The sequence below is a fragment of the Engraulis encrasicolus genome, chromosome 2 (assembly GCF_034702125.1).
Source record: "Engraulis encrasicolus isolate BLACKSEA-1 chromosome 2, IST_EnEncr_1.0, whole genome shotgun sequence".
Lineage (NCBI taxonomy): Eukaryota > Metazoa > Chordata > Actinopteri > Clupeiformes > Engraulidae > Engraulis > Engraulis encrasicolus.
Window position 1 is genome coordinate 4,123,054 of NC_085858.1, and position 18,486 is coordinate 4,141,539.

Below are 18,486 nucleotides of genomic sequence, written 5' to 3' on the forward strand. Positions count from 1 at the left end.
AAGGACAGAGGAGAGGAAAGGAAAGAGAGAGAGAAGGACAGAGGAGAAAAAATAAAAAAGGGAGAGAGAGAGAGGGGGGAGATGGGGTAAGGACAGGAGAGGACAAGAAAGGGATGTAAAGAAGGAGAGAAGAGAGAGAGAGAGTTAGAGGAGGGAAGGGAGGGTGTGGTGTGGTGTGATTTGGTTGTCGTGGTGATATTTCACACAATGATGAAGTGTAAAATGGAAAGCTAACGATTCACTTTAGAGTGATTTACATGTAATAAGGGGAAGAAGAGACATGGAGGCTCTGTGTGTGTGTGTGTGTGTGTGTGTGTGTGTGTGTGTGTGTGTGTGTGTGTGTGTGTGTGTGTGGTGTGTGTGTGTGTGTGTGTGGTGTGTGTGTGTGTGTGTGTGTGTGTGTGTGCACGCGTGTGTGTGTGTGTGTGTGTGTGTGTGTGTGTGTGTGTGTGTGTTTGTGTGTGTGTGTGTGTGTGTGTGTGTGTGTGTGTGTGTGTGTGTGTGTGTGTGTGTGTGTGTGCGCGCATGTGTGTGTGTGTGCGCGCGTGCATTTGTGTGCGTGTACTCACTGTCCCCTTGAGGAGTGGATGAGAAGAGTGATGAGGGTCGAGGTGGCTGGACACACGCAGTTGAGGGCCAGCATGGCGTACTTAAACTCCTCTTCACACACCACATGATCTACACACACACACAGACACACAGACACAGACACACACACACACACAGACACAGACACACAGACACAGACACACAGACACACAGACACACACACACACACACACACACACACACACACACACACACACACACACACACACACACACACACACACACACACACACACACACACACACACACACACACACACACACACACACACACACACACACACACACAGCTTAGGGTCAGAATGACATACTTAAAGGACAACTGCACTATCTTGAACATTAAGCCCCTTTTCTGAGTTGTCTGTTTTAGAACCGCACTCACCTTTTTTTAATGTTTGCTGCTGTCTCCGTTATTTGGCTGATTTAGATTTTGTGTCATAGGCATGTCCATATATGTCCTTAAAAACACCTTAACCCTCTGAGGTCTAATTGCCCTTGAGAGGCTCCAAAACAAATCTGTAACTCTGTGAGTTTTTGTCATTGAAACATATAAGTTACACCATTAGAAACCTCAGACCTCCCATATGTCATATATATATATATTAAATAAATTATATAGCTGGCCCAATTTAAAGAAAGTGAAAAGAAATCTTCGCATATTCTGTACTCTCTGCCTGTAGCAGCCACACGTATAGCTATTCACATGTAAAGTACCGGTGCTTGAGTGGCTATTCAGAGGTGACAACACGCCCCTTTCATCTAGGGTAAACACAGCCATGCTCCTCACTTGGCCACAGGACAAAGAGAGTGACAGGGGTGTGTGTTATCAGAGCACATGGAGATTGACAGGGGGGTGTGGGCCATTAGAGGTTTTTCACACCTATCTCATTAGTATTCAAATGAGACAGGCAGTGGCCGGACATAGTGTTTCTTTTTTGCATTTTGTATGAAAACAACAAAACATTTCTAAATGCCCTTTTTACTTTTATGCAGCCAACACATTTGTTTACAAGATTCAAACTTCAAAAGTCTTGGCTAGATATATTTATTGTGTGTTTTCTTGCACTTTTTGAAGACCTCTGAAACCTGTTTTTTTGTACAGTTGTGTTTATACTCAATTTAAATAAAACATGTTTGTATGACACCCAATTTTCTTTCAGATTATTTATTGTCAGGCTTTTCAGAATGCAACCATATATTTCACTTTTGCATAGATGCTTACTGTTAGTTGAAAATACTTGAAAATGTCAGGGTGGTGCAAGCAGCCTAAAAGCCTCTGAAAGGCCTTAGACCTCAGAGGGTTAAACCTGTTTTCGAAAGTATGCATCTCATTAAGTGGTTAGGGGTGTTCAATGGCATTCCCTAACAAGTTTATAGGCGAAAAATTGCTTCTGTCATTTTTTATTTGGTATTTTGTGAATTAAAGGAATATGTGTTTGCATATTGCTAAACACACACACACACACACACACACACACACACACACACACACACACACACACACACACACACACACACACACACACACACACACACACACACACACACACACACACACACACACACACACACACACAAATTACATTGCATTACATTGAAATTATATAGGCCTACAGTAAATCAGACACACATGCACGCACCCATGCACTGAAACTCACATGCACATACACACAAACACGCATAAATATGAGTTCATTCAAACCTTGCTGTAAAAAGTTTCTGTCAGTGAAATGATTTTGTCATTACTTTGTATGACCAAACTTTCCTCTAAATATGTCATTAGAAAATAATGTTTCAGTATACTTGGTCATTTTGTTTTGTTCAGCACTGACAAATTACATGCCCGGAGCACGTCCCGTTATTTCAGAGCCTAATTAGCAACAACTATTAGCGAGTCATTCTTCAAGAACCATTCAACAAAAAACAAAAAACAATTATATAACCTTTTTTATTATGTCTAGATTGGGGCACTTTGCGTCCACAGAGAACAGGAAATGGTGTTGGAAATTGTGGCCAATGGGAGGGCCCCCCTGCTGTCGGCAGCATCAATGGGCAGCCCAGGCCAGCCAATCAGACATTAGCATCGCAGGGGAGCAGAACCAATCAGACACCCCCTGCCAGACCTGGCTGCTGTGCTGGTGACAGTGTGAGGTCACTGCAATTGAAAAGTCTGATTTCAAACCACTCTGCCTCAATTTGCCCCCGACGCAGGGCTTGACCTGAGCGCTACAGTACAGTGCTGCAGATCCAGACGGAACACACGTCCTACTTCACCGTCATGCTGCGCTCTCCTACGCAAAGGAAACTACCAGACTTAGACGACAGCTAGGCTCGCCGACAGGGGGGGACAAAGGGGTATGCTCCCCAGGCCCAAGGAGATAGGGGGCTCAGAATTGGGTCTCCATTACATTGTATGTATTGGGTAGAGGGCCCTTTGAGATAACTTTGTCCCGGGCCCAGCAAAAGCTGTCAGAGGCCCTGTGGACAGCCATGGAAAAGCAGCACAGACTGACAGACAGACTGACTGACTGAATGAATAACTTTGAGATGGATATAATATGACATTTTAGACACATTTACCATTCATACTACTTGGTAAATGTCTTATGGATAATTTAAAAGTTGTCATGAATATTCAAGATGGCCGCCATTTTCAAGAAAAAGGCCATTAGCGTTACGGAGCTGACAAAAGCGTGAAATTTAGAACATGCTTCCTTAGGACCCAGTACTGCACTGTACTGTACTATACTATACTGTACTGTAATGTGAAATACTGTACTGTACTGTACTGTACTGTACTGTACTGCACTATACTGTATGCTACTGTACTGTACTGTACTGTACTATACTCTACTGTACTGAACTGTAATGTGAAATACTGTACTGTACTGTACTCTACTGCACTATACTGTATGCTACTGTACTGTACTCTACTTTGCTATTCTGCACCGTACTGTATGCTACTGTACTGTATACTGTACTGCACCGTACTGAATGGTACTGTACTGTACTATACTCTACTGTACGTTTCTATACTGCACCGTACTGTATACTACTGTAATATACTGTACTGCACTGTACTGTATGCTACTGTACTGTACTGTACTGTACTCTACTGTACTTTTCTATACTGCACCTGTACTGTACTGTACTGTACTGTACTGTACTGTACTGTACTGTACTGTACTGTACTGTACAACTATAGAACTGAAACATGTAGAGCATTCTGAGGTCATGTACAATATAAAGCAAAAAAGTGTAGTGGGAATGAGTTATGTTACTGTTACCACTCAAATTTGTGAAGGTAAAAAAAAAAGTCATGTGGCATTTTGTTGGGGGGGGGGGGGGGGGGGTATGATACAATCCTTATCCTAATGGGAGACTATCCTTCCTCCCAGACTATTTGTGTGCCTTGCATATCAAGAAAATGAGTACCGTAATGATTTACTTTTATAGTATATACCATATGAGAATTGTTGTTTTATATAGATATTTCTCCTATGGGTAAGGGTGGCAAAGACCTACGGTACGGTACAAAACTGTCAGTTTTGAAGTACCAATTGAAGTACTCAATGATTACTGAGCTAACTGTAATGCAACTTGTGACACAATTACTTGGTGAGGACTTGTTTGCAAATTCAGGAAAAAACAATTTACCTCTGCCTACTTACTCAACACCTACTTAGAAAACATTTCCATTTAATTTGAACTGAAGCCATACTGTGGCCTACATGTATATTGAGTAATCTGTAATGCCATTCTAAAGATGGCAGAAATGCACTCAATATGCACAATGCTACTTGTGAGAATGTAGAATTAGGTGATCTTATGGGTTCTTCATACATATGGAGAGGTCCTGTCCTTTACCCTCTCTCATACAAATAAAAAATATCTGTCAGGGAAATTAGAGGATGGAGAACCTGCTACCTTGGACATCATCTTGCACTGACACTTCCCCATTCAGATGCTGCTCAGCAAGCATTAGCAGCAGTCGTCTATTCTCACCATAGTTTTAGTGTGGGAAATGCTCATTTGAATTCAGATTCAGAAAACAGCCAGTAAAATGTTGTTCAGTATCTGACTACTTGTATTGCCTCATCATGACTGATGAAACATTTGCTTTGCTTTCAGTAGAAATGTAATGCATTGCAATGCATTGTAGAATTGAATCAAATCGAATCGAATCGCTACCTCCCGAATCGTAATCGAATCGAATCAAATCTTGAGGGCAGTGCCAATGCACACCACCATGTACATTTTTGTAGTTTCATGAATCTGGTCAAGCAGGCTACCACTGCCCTTTCATCTCTGCTGAGTTCCGGACTATATTAAAGGGACAGTTTGGTCAATTTCAACATGCAGTTGTATTGCTCACGCTACCCTTGACTTGTCAGTACCTGGTGATGCCACATTTTTCGGCTCAGCCCTTTCCGAGATATGAGCAATTCTAATGGGGGCAGCGTTTGTTTACATTTTTAAAAAATGAAACATAGGCCAACTCCAAATATTTTCCCAAAAGGTACTGCTGTTTGCTAGTTGTCTGCTGATGTTTTATAACCTTTTGTTATCGTTTTTGGGAATAAATAAAAATGTTTTTTTGAAATGTAAACAAAGAGCTGCCCCCATTACAATGACCAGGATCTCGGAAACGGCTGAAGAAGAAGAAAAAAAAATCTCAGGCACTGACAAGTCCAGGGTAGTGTGAGCATTACAACTGCATGTTGAAATTGACCAAACTGTCCCTTTAACATTGTCAGCTAAGTATAATGTAATGTAATAACAATGTAATGCATTACACAACATGACTTGTTGTATATGACATTGTAGAAAAAAACTCTGAGGGCTCTTAGGCTAGAATTACAGCATATACCCTAAAGAAAAACCATGCAAAGTGCTTTTCTAACTTCCGTAACGGTAAAACCCTTAACAGACTCCACTATTGTATGATTATCTGACATGGGCTGCCATCTTGAAAGAAACAGTGATACTATACTGTATATTAAGTATAGAATGAGATAAAAGGAAGCTTCTGGTTAATTCCAAAGTTACAAATTTGAATTCTGCATCATGAAAAATGACACTGATATCACCTACATCAGATAAATCATACAAGTGACGGCTGCCATCTTGAAAATGGCGGCCATCTTGAATATTCATGACAACTTTTCTATTATCCATATCACATTTACCAAGTGGTATGAATGGTAAATATGTCTAAAATATATTATATCCAAGAAAACTGTTGTGGCTGGCGGCCATTTTGAAAAATGGCTGCCATGGCCACCATGTTGAAAATTCACAATGGCTCCATATCCAGTTCTTTTTGGAATGCCTTTGGCTATATGTGTACCAATTTTCATGCTTGTATCACAAACTGAACGATTCCTTTATATTTTGGAGCTAAGCTATTAGACTATAGTGTATGTGTGTGTTGTTCTCTTTCCCACCCTCTGTGTGTGTGTGTGTGTGTGTGTGTGTGTGTGTGTGTGTGTGTGTGTGTGTGTGTGTGTGTGTGTGTGTGTGTGTGTGTGTGTGTGTGTGTGTGTGTGTGTGTGTGTGTGTGTGTGTGTGTGTGTGTGTGCGGGCATGCGCATGTGTACGTGCATGGAGGTGACAGAAGCTGGCAAATCTATCGTAATTGTTTTAACTAATGTCGGAAAACATCAGCTCAAATCAATGGGCCAGGTACCTCGGTGATCATTTAATGGATTCATTAATTAGTGTGTCTCATTAGTGTTGTGCTGCGTGAGCTTGTAAGAACATATTTCCACATTTTGTCAATTAGAGAGCGAGGATGCAGACAGGAAACATTCATTTTCATTCACCAAAAACAACAAACACATCCCAGCTCCTCAGCTGCATCAGCAAAGTCGAGTTCAACTCAGTTCAATTTATTTACTTATCTTTTTAAAAAAAACAAGGGAGACTGATCCAGGGGAAAACAGGGTACCTCTGCATTGTGAGTCCATTTTACGAGAATATTGTACTGTAGCCTCTTACTGCAGATGGGGTCAACCGAGGGCCTATTCGCTCTTTGATGAAAACACTCAACTACATCATAACATTTCTATGACAATGTAGGGAGTCTTGGGTAACCAATTAAGACTTCTTCATTAACATTTTGGTTACAATGAATGAACTGCGTGAGGGACTGTGGTAAGGAGTTAAGCAAATGTACAAACCAAACAAAAACTGTTATCCGAATCCTAACTTTAGCCCTGAGGTGCAGTATGTATGTTCAGAGTGATGCATGCTGTCACACACTAGGTCCAAAGTCCTCTGTTGCATGCACACCCTCAAAATAGCTGGCTTCTGATTGGCGGACAGAGCGACCAACATGGATGGAGTTACAGACGGCAGGGTGACAGACGTCAGGTGGCGTAAGAGCATTTAATGGCAATAAATGAATTAGTAATTGGTGATTGATATGTTGCAATGAATATGCTTCTTAGATAGTCCACGAAAAACAAACAAAAAAAATAATACGATAGTGGCACTGGCTGTCGATGCGCCTGCTGTTACGTCACTGACCCACATACTAGGGCTGTAACGATACACACAACGATTCAATTCGTATCACGATCTTTGACCTACAGTTTGATACACTGCACTGAAGCTTTTTTTTTAATGTTATTTATTATCTTCACAAAAATATAAACAATAATTTATAGGTAGAGCAGGTTACAAGTATTAAAAGCACCATCACATCATATTTCCTGGACTGATAGAACTTTGAAAAAGCATATCACTATACTGCCTTTTTGCATCACGACACAGTATCGTGACTGTGTATCAGGATTTCTCGGTTCGATACAATACCGTTACAGCCCTACCACATACTGACCTACAGTATCCTGTAGCCACTGTACAGTATGCGATTAAAAAGCTGCAGAGGAGGTTTTGAGAGCTCTGGCCTCTAAAAGCTTCAACCTTAACAGCGGTGACTGCCATTAATGGAGGGCACTTTCAAGTGGCTTCCACCAGTCAGGACTGGCAACGGGGTTATTTATATATACATGCATAAATACATATTAAATATGAGCATGCATATCAATTTGGGTGATGCTTTGATAGAGAGGGCGAGAGAGAGAAAGAGAGAGAGAGAGAGAGAGAGAGAGAGAGAGAGAGAGAGAGAGAGAGAGAGAGAGAGAGAGAGAGAGAGAGAGAGAGAGAGAGAGAGAGAGAGAGAGAGAGAGAGATACAGGCAGGGAAGATATTGGGAAAGGAAAGATATTGGGAAAATTAGATGTGAATGTATGTGTGTATCTGACAGATACAGTATGTGTGACTGGAGCCATGTGTGTGTGTGTGTGTGTGTGTGTGTGTGTGTGTGTGTGTGTGTGTGTGTGTGTGTGTGTGTGTGTGTGTGTGTGTGTGTGTGTGTGTGTGTGTGTGTGCGTGCATGCGTGCGTGCGTGCGCACGTGCGCACTCGCGAGTGCGGTCATACATGTATTCCTGAAAGAGTTTAAAAGCCATACAGTAAAAGTACCCTTAAGCCGCTAATGAAAACACGGTGCAAAATACTGCACGCTCAAATCAAACACATTTCTTGCCATCACAATTTATGTGCAATATGCAAGAACTATGCTGTGTAAAACCTCACACCAGGGAACAATATGAACTAACATTTATTGTTTGGTGAGAGGTCCTTCAAAATGTAATCAACTAAGATTTCCAGGAGCGTGGCAGCAATTATGCCACTGCAGTAACAATAAAGTCATCACGTAGGCTACTGTAAAAAAAGACATGAGGTACCGTATGAAAAATCTTTGAAAGCAATTTAGTGTTTTTTTTTTGCTGTGGAATATACTGCTTTTTATGTCCTTTTGTAATGAGAGAATTGTGACCGCAGACTCCAGAGTCTCCGAAAACGATCCAATCAAAATGTTTGTAGCACTTTGTGTTGCTTTTGTTTGTAGCGCTGTGTGTTGTTTTTAAGAGTAGTCTACCGGCATCCCGCTGCCAAGGGAACAAAGCATTGAAAACATCAAAATCTACTATACTGTATATTGCTTCATGAATATTCAGAAATTGACAGTGTTCTTTCATTAGACAGGAGTTCATTATGCAACACACACACGCACACGCACACACAGGCACACAATACCAATTAGCTGATTCACGTTCTATCTCATACCCCCTGTCCCTTTTCTTTTTCTGCTTCACTCTTCTTTTCTGTCGATCTCCCCCTCTACAGCTCTCTCTCAATCTCTCCTCCATTCTTTCTTTCTTTCTCCTCTCCTCCCGTCTTCATTTATTCTTCTCTACTATTACTTCTCCCCTCCTTTACTTATTTCTTTTTTCCGTTCCTATTTGTTCCTCTCCTCTCCATTTCTCCTTCTCCTCTGCTCTCTTCCAGTCCTATTCTCTCCATTTCTCCTTCTCCTCTCTTCCTCTCATATTCTCTCCATATCTCCTTCTCCTCTGCTCTCTTCCTCACTCCTATTCTCTCAATTTCTCCTTCTCCATCTCCACTCCTCCCCTCCATTTCTCCTCTCCTCTCCATTTCTCCTCCCTCCCCTCTCCTCTCTATTTCTCCTTCTACTCTCCTCTCCTCTCCTCTCCTCCCCTCCTCCCTGTCTTACTCCCTCCTTCTGTAAGGAGTTTCCAGAAAGCAATTACTTTCCCAGACGTAGCCAGGGACGAAGCAGCAGCAGCAGAAGCAGCAGCAGCAGCAGCAGCAGCAGCAGCAGCCTACACCTCTTCATAATTGTCTTCCTTCCTATTTCATTTCCTCCGCTCTCCCTCTCCACAGTGGGCGGGAGGGAAGGAAGAGGAAGGAGTGCCTCTGTGTGTGTGTGTGTGTGTGTGTGTGTGTGTGTGTGTGTGTGTGTGTGTGTGTGTGTGTGTGTGTGTGTGTGTGTGTGTAACATCACATAACATAAACGCACACACACACACACGCACGCACGCACAAACACACACACACAATTATTGTCTAAGGTAGTATGTGTTTCTCTGTCAATGCTGAAGGTAGTGAAGAGTGCAGAACCGGTTTTAATCCAGGCAGAAGGGAGTGTCAAAAATGGCAGACAGTTAAACGTAAAAAAGTGTCCCTGCTGCTATTAGTTAGTAAGTTAACTCAAACTTGAGAAGGCTTTGAGTTGAGCTAACTTACAAACTTAAGGCAGCAGGGCAACTTACCTTTTTTATGTTTAACTGGCCTGCAATGTTTTACAGTGTATAGTGTAGTAGTCACACTGTAGTAGCACTGGCAAAGTGTTCCCCACTCGGGTAGGTAATGACATGCGTTGCCTCAGCGCCGGGTGGCCCCTGTACTAATTCAATCAGTATTCATTGGCATGAGAGACAGACGGCCCAGCAGGCTGCATATTGACATGATGGCACCACAAGACAGCAGGTCAGCAGGAGTGCACAGGCGGAGCACCAGGGTGTGTGTGTGTGTCTGTGTGTGTGTGTGTGTGTGTGTGTGTTGTGTTTGCATCCAAACACTCAAGAGGACAGTCAGTACACACACTCACACACACACAACACACACACACACACACTCACACAGAGAGCGAGCACGCACACACATGCAGAATGGGAGATGAGAGATGGTGACATGATGTTTCCCTGTGTTCACAATCAATGGCCACAACGCGGCTCCATACCCTCCCATTACTGACAGCTCTCACAATTAAAAACATCCTCATGGTGTTAAATTATTACTCTCTCTCTCTCTCTCTCTCCGTTCTCTCTCACACACATGCATGTCTATATTGTTGCCTCTAGCTGTTCTCTTGATCTCATTCTGTCCTGCTTCTGACTGGCTTTATTTAGTCTTGCCTAACCTCACTATTTTTCTCTCTTTCTGTCTCTCTCTCTCTCTCTGGCTTCTTTTCTCAATTTCCAGCTCTCCCTGTCTCTGTTTGCAGATCTCTGTCTCTCTCTAGCTCTGTAATTATTCCTTTGTCTGTATCTCCGCCTCTCTCTCCCTGTCTTTTCTCCTTTTCCCCCTCTTTCTCTTTTTTTCTGTTTCCCCATGCCTCTCTCCATCTCTGGTTTCTCCTGCCTTTTGGCATACCATCAGCTTCCCCCATTCATGCTCTACGTATATCTCTTGCTCTATCCCAATATGATCACTAGTCTCCATATATTTGTTATTATCTCCGCCGCCAAGGAGGTTATGTTTTCGGTCGCGTTGGTTAGTCTGTCTGTTAGTCTGTTTATTTGTGTCAGCAGGATAACTAAAAAAGTCATGAATTTGGATGAAATTTTGTGGAGTCGTTAGGAATGACCGAAGGAACAAGGGATTACATTTTGGTGGTGATCCGGATCGCCATGCAGATCCAGAATTGTTTTAAAGATTCTGCACCATTGGGGGATAGGCAATCCAGTTTCTAACTCCACAAAAACAAGGCAGAAAGACCTGGAAAAAAATGGGTGTAACATTGTCAAATGTTCTATCAAACAGCTTCCTTGCCGGAGGTCTGCATTCTCTGAGTGCATTTCTAGTTATTGGTAGTTTTCCATGTCCCCGCTGCAGTGTGCTTGCGCACCCCGGGTACACTACACATGCTGCTGGTTGGGAATCACTGCTGTAAGCTGAAAGCACAGCCTCATATTTGCACGTTTCTCTGCGGAAATGCAGTCTACATCCCCTTCTTCCCTTGGTGCTGTATATAGGCAGTATGCACAGCCTAAAATCTGCACCGCTTGTCTTGGTGTTGTGAGCAGTAGACACAGCCTCATATTTGCACTGTGATGATTGAGTATTAGGCAGCGATTAAGCTGCTTGTCAAGTTCTGACTGGAGGTTTTTCCCCGGCAGGTCCAATTAATGCCACCTCCTCCTGCACTTAGTGCCCATATTACACTCTGAGACGTGTCACAACATGTCCTCGGCCATACAGACCACCACACCAGACCGCCCTCATGTCCATAAATAGCCGTGCTAGTTTTTCTTTGTAATGTTTTCTTTAGTATATATCCATTTTATTGTACTCCTTCCTACACTGACCAATGTAGCAACCACCAACCAACCATTTCCAATGATACCAAGTCAAGATAAATAGTAAATAAATATACGGTACATTCTCACTTGAAGAAGGTCTGAACAAGGAAACATTGCGAGCAAGAAAATGCATGTGCAATGGACAGTGTGTGTGATATTTGTCTGCTACTTTACAGTAAACCATAACCTTGGTTACATCCCTTGCACCCTTTCAAATTGAATTGTGCAAAAGCTCTGTATAGGTGAAGCATTATATGTGATTTCAACAGAAGTCTGTGTCAGGGTCATGGGGAGTGAGAGAGTGATGGTGGGCAGCTATGGCAGTACAGTACAGTGATGGCAGTACAGCTTTAGTGGCTCGTTCAGTGGAGTGGGGAAGAGTGAGACGAATGTCTGAGGACCAGGGCCGGATAAAGATGACCTGGGGCCCCTAGGCTACAGGTTGTTGTAGGCCCCCCTGGAGGGCAAATGTTACAATTACACAGACAGTGACATAATTACAAGCTAGGAATTAAGGATAACATGTTTACAATGTTTTAAACTGTATTTTTCACAGATTCATCTAGTCATAATTGTGCAATTTTTGACTATTATGTAACTAATTGGGGGGCCCTGGCAGGTGGGGGCCCCTAGTCTGCAGCCATATCTAGCCTGTGCATTAATCCGGGCCTGCTGAGGGCGCACGAAGCAGCTGAGGGGGCCGCACCTATCCTTTTCCTCTTCGTCGTGACTCACTCACGGAGGCTAGTTCAGAGGCAGAGTCTGCACACTGACTCTACAGGCCACACCACCGGAACTGCTGCTCCGCCCCGCATGGAACGAATGGAAGGAGAAAAGACAGGACAGCGAGTGGCAACAGCAGGGAGGTGGGGAGAAAGAGGGAAGGCGCACAGGACAAGGAGGAATGGAGAGAGATGGGAAGAGGGGGGAGTGAGAGAAGGGGGGAGGAAGAGAAAGAGATGGGAAGAGTGGAGAGGTGGAGAGAGGGGGAAAGTGAAAGATGGAGGTAGGGAGAGAGGGAAGAGGGGGAAGAGAGAGAGAGAGAGAGAGAGAGAGAGAGAGAGGGAGAAAGAGAGAGAGAGAGAGAGAGAGAGGGGGAGAAAGAGAGAGAGAAAGAGAGAGTGAGATAGCAAGTGAGAGAAGGAGGGAGGGTGGGAGGGAGGGAGAGAGAGAGAGAGGGGAAGAGAAGAGAAGAGAGGTGGGTGAGCGACACTGGGGGAGGCAGTGACAGAAGAAAGCAGAGAGGAGGAAAGAAAGAAGAGTAAAGAAAGAAACCAGTGGAGTGATGAGGTGGGTAGTGAGGAAGTAAGAGAGAGGGAGATGAGGTGGGTAGAGACAAGCTCAGAGAGTCTGGAAGATGACTGAGGAGAAGTGAAAGGAGGACAAGGAAACAGAGCTGACAGGCAGGAGCTGTAAGAAAAAGACTAGCGCATGAAATTACACAGCTTTTACACCACTGTACTTGATGAGGTAGACTGCTGTTAATGAAAAACACCAAAAACCTAACAAGACCCCACCACAAAGTCGATACAACCAGCCCAGAGTCGGCTGATCACAAGGCAATTGGAACGGTTGAACTGGTTTCTCACGGCAGATAAGTCATCTCTGTTGGAAAGAAACTGTGTTTCTTTTTTTTTTTTACTTCTACTTTTGACACCTCTGGATCTGCAGCAGAGCTGCCAGAGAGGAACTCTGGTTGGATCTGACCATGGGAAGCAGAGCTGCCTGGTCTGTTATTACTCTGTCACCTGCCAGAGCATCAGGAGTGACAACTACTAGTTAGAGACGCAGTGCTGGGGATACATTTTGGTGGAGAGGGACACCAAGATTTTTTAAAAAGTTACCCACACACACCGTGTACAACATTTCACAAAATATTATGCTGTTTATGCAAGTTATGCAGGAAAAAAACACAGGGCTAATTCAATGCTTTGAGAGTACTTGGGGACCAAATACACTTGAATCCGGTAAGACAAGTTACCTGTTCTAATTTAGCTGTTACCAGAATGGCAATGACTAAGTCGTAACGTATTAGGCCATGTGTACTGTCATAGTGGTCATAGTCGTAGTAATATATAGTAGTTCATTTTTTTCAGTGAATACTACACTGTTCCACTGGTGGGATGGCATGCATTAAAGGGCTATTTAACATGATTCTATAAGTGTTGCATTAGCACTGATTTTTTTAAACTGTGAGGTTGTTTATTTATGTAAATAACTAGTGCATGAGGACAATTTCTGTAGTTATGTATCAAAAAATAGAACACGCAATAACTTCTACTCACTCTACCCTCCACAATACGGTACAATCTGAATACGCGGCATTGTGTATGAGTGCTTGTAGTGCATGGGCCTTCTGGTGCTGTTTCATCCACTGCAGAGCCCTGATTAGGAAGAGCCCTGATGAATGAACAACACAGAGGAGACAAAAACCGGTAAATGAATAGACCAAATGTTTTAATTAAAATGGCTATTATGGACTAAAATGGGGGAAAGTGTGGCTTCCCTTCAGGGCCGCTGACAACTTTTGCTGGGGCCGATAGAAATCCATCTCAAAAGCCCCCCTCCTCAATTCATACAATGTAATGGGGTCCCAATTCTGGGCCCTTCCTTCCTCTGGGCCCGGGACAACTGACCCCTTAGTTCCCCATGTCGACGGGCCTGCTTCCCTTGACCTTCCAGGAGAAAACGCCAGTGAAATGAAGGGAAGTTCAATTACAGCAACATGGCTGCCACCACTGTGTCATATGGAGAGCACTGATTGAGCCCCGCACAGTCACACTGTGTAAACACACACACAGCCGCAGTTCTAGTCCAGCTATCCATCCAATTAGGATTTCTTTTCTTTTCCCTTTCCTATCCTTTTTTCTTTTCTTTCCCTTTCCAGTCCTTTTTTTCTTTTTCCTTTTCTGAGAAATACAAACATTTGAGAGGGCAGGAAAGAGCAGGATGGCAGGTAGGTCACGTACTGTGACCATTGTTGTTGTGTCCGCGGTCTACTGTCTATATATCATATAATCTAACTGCCTGACCTTAGCTGTGAGGCATGGTATATGTACACCGTACGTGAGCTAAACCACAAAAACAAGGTTAGACCACGGGCACATGAATCCCCCTGGCCATTCCTCTCCGCCTCCTCAGAGGACGGGCAACTTTAAAGGGGAGCTATTATAGAACATGGTTTTCACTAAGTTGTTTACCTTCCCTTCACACAGGTGCCCAATCAATTAACCTCTCTTTAACACACAAATAAAACACACTAGTCACCTGAGGGGGGAACAAGACTGAACCATTAATTAGTTGATTTGATGGAATGGGGATATTTCCATGAAGCTCAACTGCTGTTGGAGATATGGTGTTGTGGGTAGGAGTGGAGGATATTGAGAAGGTCTGATCTCTGTCTGGTCTCAGTCTGATCTCATGCGCATCCAATCTCTCTTTTCCGGGTGCAGGGTCAAAATGTTAAGTTCATGTAAGACAAGGAAGACCCGCACATCCATGCGCTCCCTTTTAATCCTTTTTTTAATGTCATGTGATGTTTTCGGGCCACCATGTGTCTTCCTCAGACAGAGGAAGGGGCATGGTGGCCCAAAACCTCATGGAAATAAAAAAGGATTGAAAGAGACCAAAGAGACCAAAGATTGTTCCTATGCACAAGCCCACAGTAAAGAAGGTGCATGAGTATGTGAGTCAAGCTAAATTCAGAAGTAAATGAATTAAAAACACTACAAGCTCATTACTGTTTATCTTTTTTAACCCAGAAGCTCTTTGAGTGCCATAGACTTGAAACGAGTCTTTTCAGAATGCATGGCACAAGGTCAAAGTTTTGCGTTTTTTATGGAGATCGGGCCTAACACGTTGATCTGGTATGTTTGTTGTTCACATGGACAAAGAACAAAAAAATGTATGGCTCTTGAAAAAAACACTCAAATGTTGAAAAAAGCCTGGCAACCCCCTGTCTGAATTTGAAAATGGCTTGCACTGAATGAGTTAAGACACAGAATTATAAATTTATTGTTACCGGAATGGCAATCACCATGTCGTAGTGTATTACTAAAGGTCAGGTGTTATGTCATAGTATTGTAGTACTATGGTAATTAACATTTCAATGACTATTACAGCGTTCCACTGGTGACATGCATTATGGGGCTACGACCAAAAAATTGACTATGCATGAGCCCACAGTAAAGAAGGTGTGTGAGTACATAAGACAAGATACTAAATCCAGAATAATATACGTTTAAAACACCACAAATAGATTACTGTTTATCTCTTAAGAACAAAAGTGAAATTGACTTTTGACTCGTCTGCCTTATCATTGCCATTTGAAAATGCCATTGCAATTGTGGCTGAAGGTTCAACGAGATGGTAATCATCAACAACATTTCTGGTCTCTGTTCACACAAATGTCCTTTTCACCGTTTTTACTGTACCACCATGAATAATTTCAAGTATTCCTACTGGCTTTAATGCACTTTTCACTTGCCTTTACTAGATAGAACAGTTTGAGAGATGAAGCGACTGGGGGAGGATCGGCAAATGACCCGGGCTGGCAAATTGCACCAGCGTAGCAGCCTAGTACTCTACTGTTAGAGCCACGCTAGCAGAGATTCTCTACTCTCTCTGACGCTAGGGCCTACTTCTCACTTTTTTTTTTTTTTTAGTTTGTGGGCCTTTTCTGAATAGTGTGGGAGAGTGCGAGGACAGTATTGGGAGACAAATGGGGAAGGATGGTGAAATGACCTCGAGTCCTAATTGAGCCAGGGTTACTTACTGGATTTAACCTCAAAAACATGTTGCACATACAGTATCTCAGTAACTCAGCAATGTTTCAATTTCTCATCTATTTGTACTCACAAGTACACCCACATATGTAAAAAAGAAAATGTGTCACCTCGAAATGATGAATAAAAATGATTTACACCATTCGGCCTACTGAATGTAGACCTTTCATGCAGATGGTATTGCCGGCGATCCTTTTCATGGCTGCGACATTGACAAGAGTCTTCTTCAGTACCAAATAAAGCCATGGCCATTTCCATATTGGTGACAATAACGTTATAAGATAAAGGCTATATGAAAGGGCTAACCTCAAAAATATATTGCACATAGGCCTACATGTATTGTATCTCAGTAACTCGGAAACATTTTGATTTCTCATCAATTTGTACACACAAGTACAAGTGTACACCTACTATACATATGAAAAATGAAAACATGTCAGCTCAAAATGAGGAATGAAAATGATTTACACCATTTTGCTCGGTGCTACCCTTAGTAGCCTATATTTTCCTGTGGGATTTTTTTAAAGGAGCTGTTTCCACGTAGCAGGATATTTTTAAATGTGGATATTATTTTCTCCTGGTTACATTGGTTTTGGCCTTCCGTTTCCACGTAGCAGATTTTAAAAATCCAGATATTAAAAAGCAGGCTTTAACCTAAACAGGAGAAAAAAAATAGCAGACTTTAAAAATAGCAGGCTACGTGGAAACAGCACCTTAATTAACATAATTTCTACTCATAAGTAGACCTTCCACAATGAAGGATGACTATTTACAATATCCGGCTCCATAGCCTATATATAACCCATGGGAATTATTTTAAAAAATAACATGTTCATTTGTGTGAATGGAGGCGCTAATATGAGAGGCCGTGTGGGCACGTGTTGTGAGCTGATAGTAGTTCCATTAGGGAGGCCGCTAAGCCAGCTAATAATATCACCCTCTGCCAAGCCACGCGGACAGGGGAGGGAGAAGACACACACACACACACACACACACACACACACACACACACACACACACACACACACACACACACACACACACACACACACACACACACACACACACACACACACACACACACACGCACACACACGCACACACACACACACTGGATCTGGTCCACACGTGGCCGTGCAGACTCACAGACTCTCTCTCTCACACACACACAGTGGATCCTGTCCACACGTGGCCTTTTAGATATACGTGCAGACTCACAGACACACACGGAAAAAAGCAGCATCACAGGGCTGATTGGTGGGTCTGCCTAACAGGCACGCAGGCTTCCTAGAAGACACGCCACATACTGTATTGACTAGGGCTAACAGGAGTGTGTTTGTGTGTGAGTGTGTGCGTGAGTGTGTGTGAGTATGAGTGTGAGTGTGAGTGAGAGAGAGAGAGAGAGAGAGAGAGAGAGAGAGAGAGAGAGAGAGAGAGAGAGAGAGAGAGACAGAGAGAGAGAGAGAGAGAGAGAGAGAGAGAGCAAGAGAGAGTCTGCACGCATGTCTGAACGGCCACATGTGGACCAGATCTCCACACACACACACACACACACACACACACACACACACACACACACACACACACACACACACACACACACACACACACACACACACACACACACACACACACACACACACACACACACACACACACACACACACACAGACAGGCACACACGGCATGCACGCTGTGCAACTGTTGCTCAGGTGCTAGCCAGTGCTGTGGGTATTACGGTGGTGCGTGGCAGTGCTGGGGTTGGAGTGGATCTCCTTGCCTACCAGAGCGAGTAGAGGGAAATGTTAATTACACACTGCCACAGCTGGGACACAGGCGGGGAGAGAGAGAGCTAAAGACAGAATTTCAGTATATAAGGCCTTCTTTAGTACAGGCTGTGTGTGTGTGTGTGTGTGTGTGTGTGTGTGTGTGTGTGTGTGTGTGTGTGTGTGTGTGTGTGTGTGTGTGTGTGTGTGTGTGTGTGTGTGTGTGTGTGTGTGTGTGTGTGTGTGTGAGAGAGAGAGAGAAAGAGAGAGGGAGGTCAGCAGGATATACACAGGAGACAATGTGTGTAGCAGTATGAGTCAGTGGTATGTGTTGACAAAACACCCAAAACACGCTCTTTAAAAAGCCGTTA

General features: G+C 43.3%; 1 protein-coding gene across 1 annotated transcript in view; it reads right to left on the minus strand.

Annotated features, from left to right (window-relative positions):
- The window catches only part of kcnt2b (potassium sodium-activated channel subfamily T member 2b), a 124,625-nt gene that overhangs the window by 35,952 nt on the left and 70,187 nt on the right, over nucleotides 1-18,486 (minus strand). The window contains exon 15 of the mRNA XM_063220083.1: nucleotides 570-678. Within this exon, the coding sequence (XP_063076153.1) occupies nucleotides 570-678 (109 nt within the window). The remainder of the gene's footprint in view (nucleotides 1-569; nucleotides 679-18,486) is intronic.